The 19,194-nt window shown below is 45.3% G+C and overlaps 1 protein-coding gene across 15 annotated transcripts in view; it reads right to left on the bottom strand.

Moving 5' to 3' along the window:
* Positions 1 to 19,194, bottom strand: part of LOC106561057 (pleckstrin homology domain-containing family A member 7) — a 172,360-nt gene that overhangs the window by 15,850 nt on the left and 137,316 nt on the right. For 9 of the 15 annotated variants that reach the window (XM_014124645.2, XM_014124644.2, XM_014124648.2 and 6 more), the window contains 12 exons: positions 17,074 to 17,631; positions 15,946 to 16,525; positions 15,731 to 15,814; positions 11,708 to 11,968; positions 8,907 to 8,960; positions 3,995 to 4,060; positions 2,630 to 2,710; positions 2,221 to 2,370; positions 1,350 to 1,451; positions 989 to 1,100; positions 519 to 646; positions 1 to 67 (listed from right to left, as the gene is read on the bottom strand). The exon at positions 1 to 67 is cut by the window's left edge and continues 128 nt beyond it. In XM_014124645.2, the coding sequence (XP_013980120.1) occupies positions 1 to 67; positions 519 to 646; positions 989 to 1,100; positions 1,350 to 1,451; positions 2,221 to 2,370; positions 2,630 to 2,710; positions 3,995 to 4,060; positions 8,907 to 8,960; positions 11,708 to 11,968; positions 15,731 to 15,814; positions 15,946 to 16,525; positions 17,074 to 17,631 (2,243 nt within the window). The remainder of the gene's footprint in view (positions 68 to 518; positions 647 to 988; positions 1,101 to 1,349; positions 1,452 to 2,220; positions 2,371 to 2,629; positions 2,711 to 3,994; positions 4,061 to 8,906; positions 8,961 to 11,707; positions 11,969 to 15,730; positions 15,815 to 15,945; positions 16,526 to 17,073; positions 17,632 to 19,194) is intronic. The other 6 variants (XM_014124657.2, XM_045688086.1, XM_014124646.2 and 3 more) reach the window with 5 other exon arrangements.

Below are 19,194 nucleotides of genomic sequence, written 5' to 3'. Positions count from 1 at the left end.
CGGGGGGCGGGTCTTCATAATCGTAGAGGCTGGGCAGGGGTGGTCTGGGAGGAGCCTCATCTTCTGCCTGTACCAGAGCCACACCCATACAGGAAGTCAGTCACAATTGGTACTTATTGTTAAGTACCTCAAAGCTCATTGGAGGAAGAAACCCGAGGGGGAGGGACCTTGAAGCGAGAGGAATCAAGGATTTGTCAGCTGGTAACGCTTTCAGACAATCCCTGATTAGAAGAGAGTCATTCTACTCAGGGCTATGAAGGTTTCATATTCAGCTTAACTGTTAAATGTGTTTTATGTATTCTGACCCTTCACAGCACAGGTCAAGTGTTCTCAACTCATTTACTTTAAAAAAAATGTTATCGCTTTGCACAGTAGTTCCAAACCCACACACTTTTGACAGCTTGACTTTGATGGAACACATCCACTCTAAGGCAGGACTAACTGCTGTTATTATTAACCCACTGTGGTCCATGTACAGGTTTACATCCCCCAGATTTACAAACTCAACTGCCACTCACCCATTTTGGCACGGGGTTGTGAGGCAGCGTGTAGGAGCTGCGAGGAGGGGGCCTAACCTCCCCTACGGGGGGCGTCGCGCTCTGCGAAGGCACTGCAGGGTCCGACACTGAAGCCACTAGTTTCCTCTCTGGAGAATAGAAAGACACAGGCAAATGAAGAAGTGCAAATTCACACACAGGCGACAAATGAAGGTATGACTGACCTCTGTGCTTGTTTGTCTGTCATGGTTAAGTGTTAGGATATGGAGGTAGTTCGGTGCAGTTGGTTTCGTAACACAGTATGGAGAGACTAGATTTGTCTTTTTGCTATGGAAAACTACCATAGTCGTTTGTCGCCCATGTAGTGTTTTGCAGTTAGGAATTCCCCCAAGGGGACGAATAAGGTTGTTTGATCGGAATTGAATTGAGTAAAATATGGTAAAACACAGTGGGCGGGCGTGGATGTCTGGACAGTTGGTGATTTCTCCCACCTGGGTTCTGCACCGAGTCGATTGTGATCTTGTAGTTTGCTTTGCTGGCGCTCAGTCCTGCCATCACGTCCTCTATCCTCCACAGCTCCCGCTTTATCTCTGTTTTCTCCTGCTACACACACACACACACACACACACACACATCTTAGCTGGTTCCTACTGCGCTATACACACACACACACACACGCACACACACACAGTCTTTTCCCAGTAGACCCATCCCATCTACAGTACACGCTTCAAAACAGTGAATAACAACTATGTTCTCTTCACGTCTACGCCTGTGTAGACCTGTGGACATTGTCCCCATCGAGTGGAGCAGCAGCACTGCACAGCACCGAGGTGCAGTACCGGCTCTGACCTGAGGGGTGGCGCTGTGGTTCATGCGTGCCTGTAGCACGGCCCTCAACTGCTCCACGGAGCTCTCCAGCCTGCTGTAGTCCTCCCAGGCCCGGGCCATCTCCTACATATAACATGAGGCAGCAGGGAAAGACAGAGTTTCCGTAAACATATACAGTGGAATGCGTTGGCCAGAACCACACAGAAGACCATACATCTACATTGCTTGCTGTTTGGGGTTTTAGGCTGGGTTTCTGTATAAGCACTTTGTGACATCAGCTGAAAAGGGGTTTATAAATACATTTGATTGGCTGATTGCTACCCGACCCGAGCTCCAACGGGCCCCGACGTAGATCGGGTTAGAGCCCGGGTGGGACCAGTTTTTTTCCATCAATAACCAGGGTACGGGCAGGCCTCGGGCATCACTAAATTGATCAGTAACATTCTGAAGTCATTTGCTCGTGCTCTACTAGGCAATACAGTCACATCTGACTGAGATCATAAGTCACAGTGCTTCAACCTCGTCATAATACAAGAGAAGGAGAGATCGTTCCACAGAAAAATAACAACCTTCCTCGAGTTTTGTCGGAGTTTAGAGTGACGAAAGCTAACAGCTAACTGCTCTCTCATGTCTCTTCACTGAGCAGAGCAAGCGGAGCCGTTGCTATGGATACTCAGACTCCCCCGAGGCGTCATGAGCAGTGCGCATGCAGAGCGACCTGCGCGCAGCGACCCAGTGACAGACAGAAGAGCAGCTAATGGATTTACTAACGTAATACGTTACTTCTGATTTCGTCCCGGGGCCTTAAATTTGGCAGAAGCAACCGGGCCAGGGTAGGGCAGGGCATGGGTAAGGCTCCGGCTTAAAGTTCAGGTGTGTCTGATGATCTCACCGTGGATGCGCTGGAGATCTCGGCCCTGATGTGCACCACGTCCTCCTGTAGGAGTCTCTGCTGGTAGGCTATCTTCTCCAGGTGGGTCGCCTGGTCTCTGTACAGCTCCATCTGTTGGTGGGACACGTCCAGCACCGACTCCAGCTTGTCCTGATGGGTCAGGGGTTAGGAGGTCAATATCAGAGACAGCAAGGTCGAGGTCAATTCCAGTTCAACTTGGGAAATGCACACAATGATGTCAATTTTGTCAAAGTGGATGATTTAAAAAAAAAATAAAACCCTTTAAATTGGAATCATTAAAAAAAATGTTACCTCACACATTGACTTGACATTGATTTCTTGGCTGATAAATTCAAACGGAGCCAAATGCAGTGAGACACACATGAGTATAGAGATGAAGTGTCAGTACCTTATCGTCCTTCAGTGAGCTGATCCGGACCTCCAGTTCCTTCAGGGTCTTGTCCTGCTCACATAACCGACTGAGTTTAACCTGTTGGACAGGGACAGATAGAGAGACAGACAGAGAGACAGGGCTGTTACAGACCAATCTTTCCTACGGCTTCCTACAGTGTGTGTGTGTGCACGCGTCACTTTCCTCCATGTACATGTATATCCTCCCCCTCTCACACATCTGTGTGTGTGTGTGTGTGTGTGTGTGTACGTGCATGTCTACCTGCGTAAGTGTGTCTGAATCCCTCTCTTCTGTCTCATTAGCTGATAATTATGCAGCGCAAACCCTTTACGCAAATACGCCACATCCCACGCTACCCTTTTGAGTCCTCCTAATTAATCCCAGATTAAGGGTGCGTCACCAACGGCACCCTAGTTCTTATACAGGGCACTACTTGGGGCCCTGGTCAAAAGGAGTGCAATGTATAGGGAACAGGGTGCCATTTGGGACACAGTAAGAAACCCCAAACATGACAAAGGATGGATCAACTGATTTTCATTTCTCAATTTGCGGGCTATTTGTGGAAAACGGTCATCTCAGGAGGACGGTAAAGATCCCAAACCCACCCCCTCGACGTGAACAAATATTATTCCGTCAAATTAAAGCTGTTACATAAAGTTGCATAATAATTGCTTGCGGTTTAGAAAAGGAGAGAAAATAGCCAGATTAAGTGGCATGGTATCTTTCGCAGGCACAAAACATATGCATAGTGTTTATGTTCCATTCACCATTCCGCTGAACGCATCGTTTATTTGTGGCGATGTCTTCACGCGCAGTAATGTTGCTTTGTTGACGCCATGAAATATTCAGTGCGGATAGGAAAAACCCCGGCCTCCTTATAAATTGTTAAAGGGCAAACGTGCGGAGCTTGTCAAGTCTACACTCTTCAACTCCTTTTGGAGCAGTTACACTCTGAAAGGAGAACAAATTGATTTACAAAAAAAATAAAGTGCTAATATAGAACTGAAAGACTCACGACCTCATACATTTTTCTCTTCAAGTTGAGGTAAATAGCCCACTAAATCCTAGTTGACTCCTACTTTATTATTATTTTATTCGATTTATTACATTTGTATCGCTCACTCTATCCCCTTAAGGGTCTATGGTTGTCAGTGCATCAGTCTCATCTCTGTTCCTACCCTTCCAGAAAAGTTTGAAGCTAAAACTGAAAAATGTCCTTTTGGGACAAGAGATGGAGTGAAAATGTTGTTGAGGGTTGTGGGGTGAGAGAGAGGAAGAGCGAGTGTGTGTGTGTGTGTGTGTGTGTGTGTGTGTGTGAGCAATGCGGAAAACTGCTCTGCTGCGACTCTTGCTCATACTCACGTCCACGTCACTCTCGGCTACTCTGACAGGTCGCGTTGCTTCTTTCAACGTCTGACTTCCAACCACCTTGGGAGCAGAAAATAAATACATTTTCAAATAGTGTTGCTCTGTGTACACTCAGTGGCCAGTTTATTAGGTACACCACCCCGTTCACCAAAATGGTTCGCTCCTACAGACGGTGAGTCACGTGGCCGTGGCTTGCTATATAAAGCAAGCAGACAGGCAGACAGGCATCCCGGTTCTGTTCGATTGAACGTTAGAATGGGGAAAACGAGTTACCTAAGCGACTTTGAGCGTGGTATGATCGTCGTTGCCAGGCGCGCCAGTTCCGGTATCTCAGAAACGGCCGGCCTACTGGGCTTTTCACGCACGACAGTGTCTAGGGTTGACAGAGAATGGTGCGACAAACAAAAAACATCCAGTCAGCGGTAGTCCTGTGGGCGAAAACAGCTCATTGATGAGAGGTCGAAGGACAATGGCAAGAATCGTGCAAGCTAACAGGTGGACCACAAACAGGTAAATAACAGCGCAGTACAACAGTGGTGTGCAGAACGGCGTCACGGAACGCACAACTCGTCAGTCCTTGTTACGGATGGGCTATTGCAGCAGACGACCACACCGGGTTCCACTCCTATCAGCTAAAAACAAGAAGAAGCGGTTCCAGTGGGTACGTGATCACAAACACTGGACAATTGAGGAGTGGAAAACATTTCCTGGTCAGACTAATCCTGGTTCCTGTTGAGTCATGCTGATGGCAGTCTGGATTTGGCGTAAGCAGCATGAGTCCATGGCCTGGTGTCAACGGTACAGGCTGGTGGCGGTGGTGTGGGGAATGTTTTCCCTTGACACCAATTGACCAACGTTTCCATGCCCTGAAGAATTCTAGCTGTTCTGGAGGCAATGGGGGTCTGACCCGGTACTAGATGGGTGTACCTAATAAACTGGCCCCTGTTCTGGTAGGGATATTGGCTGTTGATGATACTAAAAAGTTACACTGAAAGCACAATGAGGAAACCAACCGTGAACCAACCACGATGACTTAGAGAAAGTAAGAAAATAGCCATTGACAAATGCAGCCTATATGACACAGAAACAAAGAAGCTCTTTGCATGAACGCCATTCATGACAATGCCATTGATTACATATATTTTATCTCCATAGCTTTTCATGTCCCTGTATCACAAAAAGATGGACAACAAACTAATTTTCAAACAAAAATGGAATGAGACACTGCTTAGGCTACTCCTTACAATACTCCCAGCGTTGGAAATACAGATTTGTACAAATATATATTTTGGGGGGAATTCCTAGAGTATATTCTGAACCAACTGGGTTCAGGGTAAACATGCTGTGTTGTACTGGGGATATATCAAGGAGATATGTTTGATAGATCAACAGGAGGATGGTGCATCCGGCTAGCTTTTAAACCCCCGAACCAACCATAGCCACCACAGCACACGCACTGCAGAGCCATCCCAGGCCAGGACCACCAATCACATCACAATGGAGCCGAGAGTCAGGGGTTACAGAGGGGTCAATGCCAAGCCAGTGCCCACACACAGCCATGGACACAGAAAGTGTTTTTAAGCGATGGGATGGTCTCCCTCGTAAACATGTACACATACACTCAAATACACACACACACACACACACACACACACACACACACACACACACACACATACAGTGTGTCCACAGTGCTTACGTTCCATAGTGGCCCGAGAGGCCCGGCGGTGCAGTGCAGTAGCACACTGTGAGCCGTGAGGATGAACGGCTCTAAACTTTTGATCTGCGTCAAATAGGAGATGGAGAGCCACTGTTATTAAATGGCTGCCGTTCGCTATGAGCAAGTTATCAATTTGACCATTCATTTGAATATACTCGTTTGTATACCAACTGTTAATGTCATATTTCAAAAACAAAAAACAAATACCCCTTTTTCTCACCGATTTCGTGGTATCCAATTGGTAGTTACAGTCTTGTCTCATCGCTGCAACTCCTGTACGGACTCGGGAGAGGCGAAGGTCGAGTGCCGTGCGTCCTCCGAAACACGACCCAACCAAGCTGCACTGCTTCTTGACACAATGCCGGCTTAACACGGAAGCCAGCCACAACAATGTGTCGGAGGAAGCACCGTGCACCTGGCGACCGTGTCAGCGTGCACTGCGCCCGGCCCGCCACAGGAGTCGCTAGAGCGCGATGGAACAAGGACATCTCCCATTCTTCTCTGCAGATCCTCTAAAGCTCTGTCAGGTTGGATGGGGAGCGTTGCTGCACAGCTATTTTCAGGTCTCTCTAGAGATGTTGGATCAGGTTCAAGTCCGGGCTCAAGGACATTCAGAGACTTGTCCTGAAGCCACTCCTGCGTTGTCTTGGCTGTGTGCTTAGGGTAGTTGTCCTGTGTGTCCTGATCCCGCTGTACTTTGCTCCATTCATCTTTCAATCAATCCTGACTAGTCTCCCAGTCCCTGCCGCTGAAAAACATTGCCACAGCACGATGCTGCCAGCACCATGCTTCACTGTAGGGATGGTGCCAGGGTTCCTTCAGACGTGACGCTTGGCATTCAGATCAAAGAGTTCAACCTTGGTTTCATCAGACTAAGGAATCTTGTTTCTCATGGTCAGTCTTTAGGTGCCTTTTGGCAAATTCCAAACGGGCTGTCATGTGCCTTTTACTGAGGACTGGCTTCCGTCTGGCTACTCTAACACAAAGGCCTGATTGGTGGAGTGCTGCAGAGATGGTTGTCCTTCTGGAAGGTTCTCCTGTCTCCACAGAGAAACACTGGAGCTCTGTCAAAGTGACCATCGGGTTTTTGGTCACCTCCCTGACCAAGGACCTTCTCAACCGATTGCTTAGTTTTAGCTCTAGGAATCGTCTTGGTGGTTCCAAACTTCTTCCATTTAAGAATGATGGAGGCCACTGTGTTCTTGGCGATCTTCAATGCTGCAGAAATGTTTTGGTACCCTTCCGCAGATCTGTGACTCGACATAATCCTGTCTCTAAGCTCTACGGACAATTCCTTCGACCTCATGGCTTGCTTTTTGCTCTTGCATGCACTGTCAACTGTGGGACCTTATGTAGACGGGTGGACTGCAATCAAGTTATAGAAACATCTCAAGGATGATCAACGGCAACAGGACGCACCTGAGCTCAATTTCGAGTCTCATAGCAAAGGGTCTGAATACTTATGTAAATAAGGTACTTCTGTTTTTATATTTTAGAAATTTGCTCAAATTTAAACCTGTTTTCGCGTTGTCATTATGTGGTATTGTGTGTAGATTGATGAGGGAAAAAAGATTTAATACATTTTAGAATAAGGCTGTAACGTAACAAAATGTGGAAAAAGGGAAGGGGTCTGAATACTTTCCGAATGCACTGCATGTACAGGTCCTTCATTCCCCATTTTGTTCTTACAGCCTGAAATGTATGTTTTTTAACCATCTACACACAATACCTCATAATGACAAAGTGAAAACATGTTTTGAAGAAATTCTAGTAAATTTATTGAAAAATAAATTCAGAAATATCATATTTACATAATTATTTACACCCCTGACTCAACACATTAGAGTCACCTTTGGCAGCAAATCACCTTTGGCAGCAAATCACCTTTGGCAGTGATTACAGCTTTCTGGGTAAGTCTAAGAGCTTTGCACATCTGAATTTTACAATAAAATTCCTCAAACTCTGTCAAGTTGGTTGTTGATCAATGCTCGACAGCAATTTAAGCCGAAACTGTAACTAGGCTACTCAGGAAATTCAATGTCGTCTTGGTAAGCAGCTCCAGCGTACACTGAGTACACAAAACATTAAGAACGCCTGCTCTGTCCATGGCATAGACTGACCAGGTGAAAGATATGATCCCTTATTAATGTCACTTGTTAAATCCACTTCAAATCAGTGTAGATGAACCGGAGGAGACAGGTTAAATAAGTATTTCAAAGCCTTGACACAATTGAGACATGGATTGTGTATATGTGTGCCATTCAAAGGGTGATTGGGTAATATTTAAGTGCCTTTAAACGGGGTATGGCAGTCGGTGCCAGGCGCACCGGCTTGTGTAAAGAACTGCAACGCTGTGTCAAGAATGGTCCACCACCCAGAGGACATCCAGCCAACTTGATACAACTGTGGAAAGCATTGTCGTCAAAATGGGCCAGCATCCCTGTGGAACGCTTTTGACACCTTGTAGAGTCCATGCCCCAACAAATTGAGGCTGTTCTGAGGGCAAAATGGGGTGCAACTCAATATTAGGAAGGTGTTCCTAATGTTTTGTACACTCAGTGTATTATATAGAGCCAGAATATCAATAAACTGGCACCAGTAAACTAGGGGACCACGCTGCCTGTGCTGGGACCAGCTACCTCCTAGGATAACACTTTAAGAGTCCCTAATAAACAATTTATTAGGCATTTACAAACCGTTTGCTCACCATTTATTCATCAGTACTCCGACATTTGTAAATATTAGTAAGCTAGTTATCCACGCATATATTTCTTTAAAACATCCTGTGTGCTTGTTCTTTTACCAAGTTTGCCGTTTTGTTCATCCCCATTTACGCCGTGTCATTCTCAGCTCTACCCTGAGATGCAGGGTGTGTTGGTCATCCAGCGAGTAGTAAGGTGAGTGTGTTAATGTTAGAGAGCTTTGGCCAGGCATTAGGCCGTTAGGGTGAAGTTTCCCCTAGGTACAGATCCATGATCAGCTTCCCCTCCACCAATCCTAACCTTAACCATTCGTAGGGGAAAATGCAAAACAGATCCAAGATCAGTGCCTAGGGGCAACTTCCCCCTACTCTATTTGAGTAGGCCTACACGAGAGGGGGAGAAACAGAAGAGGAGAAAGAGGGATGAGGAGATAACAAAAATGGAAACGGGAGGAGCGAGAGAGAGAGAGAGAGAGCGTTCCCACCTTCAAGTCTAGATACTCCAGGTCTTTCTTCAGTTGCATGTACGTATCGTCAACCTTCGGGGTGGAGTGGAGAGATAAAAAAAAGAGTCAAATCAAAGCTTTACGGCATTACAGTATGGCAGCGTACAGGATTTTGACAGGTATACGCTTCCATATTATAGATCTAACTGTAGAGTGGATATTAGTTGCCGAATGAATCACTGATAATACATATGATTATATAGCGCTACTCATTGACGTCAAATCTACCATGATGTGTAATAATAATTACTTGTCCGTTCTACTATAATCATCTCTAACGATCCATATTGGATTTAGGAATTAAGGGCGAGATGATTATAAGCCTATTGTCAAGAATATGCTTTTGGATGATTGCCATCTGTTAGGCTTGTTATACGATGAGTAAAATATCAAAATGGGCAAAACTTTAATGTTGTCATCCAAAACACGCACGCACACACACTCACACAGAGAGAGAAAATGTATCTATTGGCACATTTAATTTATTATGAGCTTCTCAATGTTATACCCCCAGAGATGCAAGACGTGCACATACAAAACGGAAGCACACTACAAGCAGCCGCTCCAAGATCACAAGCCCAAAAACGGCTCCACTTTGAAGCAAACTAGCAACATCTCAGCCAAACAAACAAACAAAAAGAACCCACTGAAAATGAGCGAGACATCAAAGTCCAGGCAGATTTAAAAAAAAAAAATGGAATTGTATCTAAAGCCAACCAGACAGTCTTAGTCTGGGATGACTGCATGGAAGCTAGCTAGCACAACACGACATGCTAACACACAATCCGGCGCTACAGCAGCCTAACTTGGAGTGCAAAAACCCCCACTACAGGCTGCTACGGACTTAAAGTCTTGTTTGATCAAATGCAACAACTGAAACCAGAACTAGTCTGGGTAAGAGACGAAGAGAAACTGAAATGGTTATTATAATAAGTGTTGCAAATTTTGTTTTCAAAGCATGGAAGATACTGTGCATCAAGATAAGCTACATCATTGAAATAGCAGGTTTCTGTTTAGTTTTTAGTTTCTTTTTCTTTTTCATTTGAATGTATACATGTACAGTGCCTTGCAAAAGTATTCAGACCCCTTGGATTTCTTCACATTTTATTCCATTACAAAGTGGGATTAAAATGGATTTAATTGTCATTTTTTTTGTCAACAATCTACACAAAATACTTAAGTGTCAAAGTGGAAGAACATTTTTATCTTCTTTTAGATAAATACAGTCATTAAAAAAAAGAACTAAAATATAGTCGTTGCATAAGTATTCAGCCACTTTGTTTAGGCAAGCCTAAATTAGTTCAGGAGTAAAATTTGGCTGAACAAATAACATAAGTTAGATAGACTAATAGCGGTGGACATGATTTTTTAATAACTAAGTCTTCCTCTGTCCCCCCATACAGACAACATCTGTAAGATTCCTCAGTCAAGTTTTGAATTTCAAGCGCAGAATCAACTACAAAGACCAGGGAGCTTTTCAAAAGCCTCATAAAGAAGGGCGGTGATTGGTAGATGGGTAACAAAAACAAATCAGACATTAAGTTCTTAATTATGCTGTATATTAAACCACCCCGACACATCAAAGCCACGGTCGTCCTTCTGAACTGAGCTGCAGGACAGGAAGGAAACTGCTCAGGGATGTTACCATGAGGACACTGGTGATTTTAAAACAAGCTACACAGTTCAATGTCTGTGATGGTACAAAACTGAAGATGGATCAACAACATTGAAGTGATTCCACAATGATTACCTAAATGACAGCGTGAAAAGAAGAACAGAAATATACAGAATGAAAATACCAAAAACATGCATCTTGTATGCAAGGCACTAAAGTAATACTGCAAAAAAAACACAGCAAAGGAATATACTTTTTGGCCTAAATGCAAAGCCTTATGTTTGGGGCGAATCCAACACATCGGAGTAACTATCTTCTTATTTTCACGCATAGTGGTGGCTACATCAATATGTTGTAGGTGTGCTTGACATCAGCAAATACTGGGGAGTTTTTTCCAGGACAAAAAGAAACAGAATGGAGCTAAGCACAGACAAAAATCCTAGAGGAAAACCTGCTTTAGTCTTCTTTACAACCTACAACACAAGTACAAATCTACACTGGAGTCACTTACGAAGAAGTCAGTGGATTTCCCCGAGTAGCCAAATTACAGTTTTGACTTAAAATCGGCTTGAAAATCTATGGCAAGACTTGAAAACGTTGGTCTAGCCATGATCCCAAACATCTTGACAGAGCTTGAAGAATTTTTTAAAATAATAAATGGGCTAATATTCCACAATCCATGTGTGCAAAGCTCTTATAGACTTACCCCAAAAGAATCACAGCTGTAACCGACGCCACAGCTGTTTCTAGCATGTGTTGACTCAGTGAGCTGTATACTTATGGAAATACTATATTTTAGTTATTTAATTTCTATTAATATTTAAAATACTTTTTCTTGCACTGTGACATTAGAGATTATTTTATATAGATTGTTGACAAAAAAAATGACATTTCAATTTTAATCCCATTTTGTAACAATAAAATGTGAAGAAATCCAAAACGGTCTGAATACTTTTGAAGGCACTGTATATGAATGAGTATAATTTCTGCATGCGTATATGATTCATTTCTTTGCTACTGTGGATACAGTGTTTTATAAGCTCATTTGGGCTGGGCATCTTGAAGATGCAAGACACTATAATAATGAAACAAATCAAAAAGCATAGAAAAGGGACTATGGGGAGCAGCCAACGCTCACAAACAGCCATGCCCAGGTTGAGCTCACATTGGTGGGGTAAAGAAGACCAGGCGTACTGGGGGCCCCCACCTGGCTGCTGCTGCCGTGGCCCATGGGGCCTGAGGGGCCTAGGAAGGGCCCCATATAAGAAGGGCCGGAGAAGAGAGGGTTGTTTTTGGTGGTGAGGAAGTGGGGGCCAGAAGGGGTGTAGTTGAAGTGCTGCAGCTGGGTTAGCGTGTGGTGGCGTGCGGCGGCCATCTTTGCCTGATGCCTCCGGAGCTGAATGAGCAGGAGGGTGAGCTCCTCAGGCTGCGTGTGTAACAGTAGTGTGTCCCTCAGGGGACAGAGGGAGGGAATGCTCAACGGTTAGCAAAGATACTCAGAGCTGTATAGAATCTATATAGTTAGGTTGAACTGTCGGTCATGTTAGCACCAAAAGTTCAATGCCATTAACATTCAAAAAATGCAATCTTAGTGGAACGCTAGGGAAAGTGGAGACATCACAAAAGTCTAACTGTAAATAGTAGTGGAGACACCAGTTTTGGAGGCAGTGTTACGCTTGCTAGCAAAGAAAGCTGTAAAGTAGCTAACTAGCTACAATGTTTCGCCCCACAGTTAGCCAGGTTATTTAATTATTTAACTAGCTAAAGTTATTTAGAGCTAGATAGCTAGTAAAAGGGTGCAGGAGTGGTGGCTAAAGTAACACTTGTGTCAATAACATGACAAAAAAAAAATGTGTGTTTCCAGTTGTCTTTACACTTTACAGATTAGGACGCAATCCACTTTCCAAGTGTTTTTTTTTTGTCTTGGAACTTTTGATACCAACACGGCAGCCATTCAAATATCTGTATCTACACTGAACAAAAAAAATAATGCAACATGTAAAGTGTTTGTCCCATGTTTCAAGAGCTGAAATAAAAGATCCCAGAAATGTTCCATATGCACAAAATGCTTAACTGTCTCAAATTTTGTGCACAAATTTGTTTAAATCCCTGTTAGTAAGCATTTCTCCTTTGCCAAGATAATCCATCTACATGACAGGTGTGGCATATCAAGAAGCTGATTCAACAGCATGCTCATTACACAGCTGCAGGACGTGCACCTTGTGCTGGGGACAATAAAAAAGCCACTAAAATGTGCAGTTTTGTCACACAACACAATGCCACAGATGTCTAAAGTTTTAAGGGAGCATGCAATTGGCATTCTGACTGCCAGAATGTCCACCAGAATTTTTGCCAGATAATTTAATTGTGAATTTCTCTAGCATAAGCTGCCTCCAACGTAGTTTTAGAAAATTTGGCATTACGTCCTCACAACCGTAGACCATGTGTAACCACGCCAGCCCAGGAACTCCACACCTGGCTTCTTTACCTGCGGGATCATTTGAGACCAGCCACCCAGGCAGCTGATGAAACTATGGGTTTGCAAAACCAAATAATTTTTGCAAAAACTGTCAGAAACTCCGGGAAGCTCATCTGCGTGCTCGTCGTCCTCAGCAGGGGCTTGACTTGACTGCATTTCGGCATCCTAACCGACTTCAGAGGGCAAATGCTCACCTTTGATAGCCACTGGCATGCTGGAGAAGTGTGCTCTTCACGGATTAATCCCAGTTTCAACTATACTGGGCAGATGGCAGACAGCGCGTATGGCGTCGTGTTGGCGAGCAGTTCGCTGACGTCAAAGTTGTGAAAAGAGTGCCCCATCGTGGCAGTGGGGTTATGGTATATGCAGGCATAAGCTAATAGACAACGAACACAATTGCATTTTATCGATGGCAATTTAAATGCAGAGATACTGTGACGAGATCCTGGAGGCCAATTGTCATGCCATTCATCCGCCGCCATCACCTCATGTTTCAGCATAATAATTCACAGCCCCATGTTGCAAGAAACTGTACATAATTCCTGGAAGATGAAAATGTCCCAGTTCTTCCATGGCCTGCATACTCCCCAGACATGTCACCCATTGAGCATGTTTGGGATGCTCTGGATCGAAGTGTACAACAGCATGTTCCAGTTCCCAACAATATCCAGCAACTTCGCACAGCCATTGAAGAGGAGTGGGACAATATTCCACAGGCCACAATCAGCCTGATCAACTCTATGCAAAGGAGATGTCTCGCGCAGCATGACGTAAATGGTGGTCACACCAGATACTGACTGGATTTCTGATCCACGCCCCTTTCTATTTTTTTAAGGCGTTGACTTAACACATTTTGTTACGTTACAGCCTTATTCTAAAACGTATTAAATTAATGTTTTTCCTCACAATCTACAGTACAAACAATACCCCATAACGACAAAGCGAAATACAGGTTTTAGACATTTTTGCTAATTTATAAAACATTTTTAAACAGAAATACCTTATTTACATGAGTATTCAGATCCTTTGCTATGAGACTCTAAATTCAGCTCAGGTGCATCCTGTTTCCATTTATCATCCTTGAGATGTTTCTACAACTTGATTGGAGTCCACCTGTGGTCAATTCAATTGACTGGACATGATTTGGAAAGACACACACCTGTCTATATAAGTTCACATAGTTGACAGTGGATGTCAGGGTAAAAACTCAGAGACAGGATTGTGTCGAGGCACAGATCGGGGGAAGGGCACCAAAAAATGTATGCAGCATTGAAGGTCCCCAATAACACAGTGGCCTCCATCATTCTTAAATGGAAGAAGTTTGGAACCACCAAGACTCTTCCTAGAGCTGGCTGCCCGGCCTAACTGAGCAATCGAGGGAGAAGGGCCTTTGTCAGGGAGGTGACCAAGAAACCAATGGTCACTGACAGAGCTGCAGAGTTCCTCTGTGGAGACAGGAGAAACTTCCAGAAGGACAACCATCTCTGTAGCACTCCACCAATCAGGCCTTTATGGTAGAGTGGCCAGACGGAAGCCACTCCTCAGTAAAATGCACATGACAGCCCACTTGGAGGTTGCCAAAAGGCACCTAAAGGACTCTCAGACCATGAGAAACACAATTCTCTGGTCTGATGAAACCAAGATTGAACTATTTGGCCTGAATGCCAAGCGTCACATCTGGAGGAAACCTGGCCCCATCCCTACAGTGAAGCATGGTGGTGGCAGCATCATGCTGTGGGGATGTTTTTCAGCAACAGGTTCTGGGAGATTAGTCAGGATCGAGGGAAAGATGAACGGAGCAAGGTACATAGGGATCCTTGATGAAAACCTGCTCCAGAGCGCTCAGGGCCTCAGATTGGGGCGAAGGTTCAGCTTCCAACAGAACAACGCCCCTAAGAACACAGCCAAGACAATGCAGCAGTGACTTTGGGACAGGTCTCTGAATCTCCTTGAGTGGTCCAGCCAGAGCCTGAACTTGAACCTGATCAAACATCTCTGGAGAGACCTGAAAATAGCCGTGCAGCGATGCTCCCCATCCAACCTGACCGAGCTTGAGAGGATCTGCAGAGAAGAATGTGAGAAACTCCACAAATACAGGTGTGCCAAGCTTGTAACTTCATACCCAAGGCTGTAATCGCTGCCAAAGGTGCTTCAACAAAGTACGGAGTAAAGGGTCTGAATACTTATGTAAATGTAATATTTCCGTTTTTAAATTTTTAATGCAGAAATTTCTAAAAAACATTTTCTTTGTTATTATGGGGTATGGTTTGTAGGTTGATGAGCGAAAAAATACTATTTAATACATTTTAGAAAAAGGCTGTAACGTAACAAAATGTGGAGAAACTCAAGGGGTCTGAATATTTTCCGAATGCATTGTATCTGTATTCCCAGTAATGCGAAATCCATAGATTAGGGCCTAATGAATTACATTTCAATTGACTGATTTCCTCATATGAACTGTAACTCCGTAAAATCGTTGAAATTGTTACATGTTGTGTTTATATTTTTGTTCAGTGTATATCGGAAACCTGAAATTTGTATGGAGCAGAATGTTGCTGATTCACATCCCATAGATGTCCTCGTAAAGAAGTACTGTAAATTAAGGTAATTGCAAAGTGTCCATGTTATTCAAGAAACACTGGATCTTTGACTTCATGTCGTAATCTAATACAACATGCTTGGGTTGTGACTGGGTGTGTGACTCCATACCGTTTTCCCGTGAAGGCTGGGCGCGCTGACCGTGTGTGTGATGTAGTTGGAAGGAGGCATGGACCGTCTCTCGATGGTGGCAGCCTGGCCAACACAACCCACACACACTGCAGTTAACAGTCTTAATCTGCCATTATTACCTCCGCAAAATACTTTCAGAAAAATTAACATAAACCTGCTATGACACATTCAAGTTTGATTCCCCTTCGTCTCACCTTGAGTAGTTGAGACTTGGCTCTTCGGGGGGACCCAGCTACCGGCACGTCCAGTGCATCTCTCTCCCCCCGGGGCATTACCACCACCCGGTTAGCGGGTGTGTGGGGCCTACGTGGGGGGGACAGGGCCCTGGAGCCCGGCGGGCCCGGTGGGAGGATGTCGGAGGGGTCTGGGGGCACCGACACACAGCGGGGAACCTCAGAACTGGGTCGTGGGGCCGAGGGGGGCACCGTGGAGGGGGGCCTGGGCCCGAAGGGGTAGTCCGGGGCAGGTGTGTAGAGGGGGGCGGTGGGACTGCCGTGGCGGAACTGGTGGCGCTGCTGCCACTCGTAGAGCTGCCACACGGTGCCAGGCCCACCGATGCCACCCCCATCCCTGGCGCCGGTACCCTGGGGGTCTGAGGGTCCGAGTCGGAAGTGGCTGAGGCGGTCCTGTGCGTATTTGTACTCCCCTTGGCGCGCGGCGGCGGGGGGGCTGCGGTGGGGGGTCTTTGGCAGCGTCTGGTAGGCCTCCAGGCCGATGAACTTGGGCTGAGTCGGGGGGCTGAGACGGTGGAGGGTGCCCCCTCTCGAGGGGGGGCTATGGGAGAGAGAACAGGGAAGAGGTCGGAGGTCAGACAAAAGCAAGGCTGTGAACTTTGTGTTGCTGATATACATTTGACTGGCTTAGCAGGGTCGGAGTATTGTGCTGAACGTAAGCCTTATAAGGCTTTGAGCGACAACACTATGCGTACATTATTCCAAGAACCCCACTAGAGGGAGATGTTGGCTATGACCCCTATGGCGTACTTACAGTATATCAACCATACCTAAACACTGAAATCGCTTACCTAGTAGAGTGTGTGTGTGTGAGTGTGAGAGAAAGTATGCGTTTGAATATGCACCACAATAAACATATGCGAGTGTGAATGCTCATGCTGTGCACGTGTATAAGTTTCAAGTTGTATTAGTAATAGAGTATGTACGGGATACGCATGGTACTCATTGTCCAACGAAATGCTTATAAGAGTAGGCCAATGTGTTTGAACTCAAGATATGAGTGTCTATGTGTTTGTAATTACATGCCATTTGAATGCACAGTGATAAACACCTAGACGAGTGGTGTGACGTGTGACCCGTGACCTTTACCCTTTGTGCTCGGCCTTCTGCACCTTGACCCAGTGCTCCACCTGCTCCAGGGCGCTCCTCCTCTGCACCTGCCTTTGAGTGTCAACCACCTGGGGTGGCAGCGTGGCCCTCTGGTACGTCCCCGTCCCCATCCCGTTGGGTTCCGGAGTGGGTGTCCCGTTCCTCAGACAGGCCCCGGGGGGCAGGGTGAAGGCGCCGCGCGACGGAGCACGTGATGGTGCCCTGGAGGGGGGCGCGGATGTGGGTGCGGAGGCTGAGTCTGGAGGTAGGGAGGGAAAGGGAGGGAGACCGCTAGGAGGGACGGCGTCCATTTCAATTTCCACGCTTCCGCCGCCGAGGGAAGGAATCTTGGAAGTGATGGGATTGAGTGTGTCGTTCCGGAAGCTACGGCGCTCCTCGGTTTCTTGGATGTCGGCAGGTTCGAAGACCACTCCATCGCCATGGAGATGGAGGTTGGCTCGGGGTTCGCGTGAGTTCTTTGTGTAGTTGTTGACGTGGTTGGTTTGGGGGACCCCCTCGCGTTCCGACGTGTTGGGCATTTCCGATTTCTCCGACGGCCTAGGAGAGAAACAGAACGGAGATGTTGTGTCTCTCTATCTCAACACATAGGAACAACAGAATTATTGACATTTGTCATTGTATCAGGACAGTAACCACGGTTGCAAAATTCCAGTAACTTTCCCAATTATTTTATTTCCTAATTTTTCATACTTCTAACCTCTCACAGGAGTTCATGTTAGATATTACTTTTTGTAATTTACTAGAGAATCATTATTTCATCCCTTCATATCGCCAATCTCAACCAAGTGAGGTGTTAACATTAGCATAGCCTAACATGAATGAAGGGCCCATCAAAATAGGATATAGGAACATAGCTACAGGGGGAAAATCAGGCTAATTCCATCTAAATGAAAAGACAACTGGGCTACTTAGCGTTAGCGATTAGCGTAGCCTGGCCTCCTGGGTCTCTCAGGCTAGTTAAACTGACAGCCACTTGTGCTAGAAAAAATAGCTCAGGGTGTCTAATGGACTGGCGGGAATGAGCAGTCAAATTTGCGACGATGGACACAATCACTTCCCTCCGATGATATGAGCTTCTCATTCATCAAATACAGCGTTCCAAGGACCGTTTAGTCATAAGAGCCACAGTGAATTGATTGGCTATAACACACATCCCACACAAGGTGATAAACGTACAGTATTGCAGCACACAGTGGGGTCATTTTGCGGCATGGCTCAATCTGATGGGTCCATACTTCTCAACATTAAAATAGTTGACATAGTTGTGCGTGACAGTACACCACATGTTCGCTTTTCCCATCCCGAAAACCTGGCACACTTAGCCTTATGACAACAAGACCAGCTGGACATGATTATTTCCTGGGACAAACTCTTGCATCTACCAATTCCAAATGTTGATGTAGTTGGATGTGACTTAACACTTCGTCATGAAAGCGTCCCCTTAACAGAAGTGAAAACGGCACGGTCTTATTCTAAGCTACTGAAACACGCACTACATTTTTATCTGGATGAACAGTGTCTCTTGCAGACCAACACAAAGGCTACAGGGGTTGTAATGTTCCCGGAGCGATGCTCTGCCACCTCTCAGAATGGTGCTTGTTTAGTGAAGTTTAGATCAAAGCTGAATCAATGTCTCACAAGATCGCTTAATGATTATTTAGTATTCTACATAGGCCCAACATGCCGGATATAATAGCACAATGATTAACATTGTGCATTCAAATGGCAGTAACAAACACTTCCATTTGTTTGTAGGCCAAACGTACATCTACAACGTTGTATATGCATTAGTATAATCATCCACTTCATCACATATGCATTATATAAAGTCGAGCATCGAGGACCAGCAGTGAACTTTTTTTTCTCCTTAACATAAACGCTTGACGCGAGGGGACCTCAAACCCACGGTTACTGTACGCCGAAGATTCACAGTCAACTGCCTTACCGTATACCCCACCTGACAGTGATGATAATGGAGGAGCATGACAGCTATATGAAAAGACCAGAAGGCTCTGCAACTAAAAAAAAAAAAATCCACACTGTACGATAAACTTCAACATTGTATAGACCTTTATCTATGCTGAATCAGGAAAGGGCCTT

This window comes from Salmo salar, chromosome ssa10 (assembly GCF_905237065.1).
Source record: "Salmo salar chromosome ssa10, Ssal_v3.1, whole genome shotgun sequence".
NCBI lineage: Eukaryota > Metazoa > Chordata > Actinopteri > Salmoniformes > Salmonidae > Salmo > Salmo salar.
This window is presented reverse-complemented; position numbering and strand designations above follow the sequence as displayed.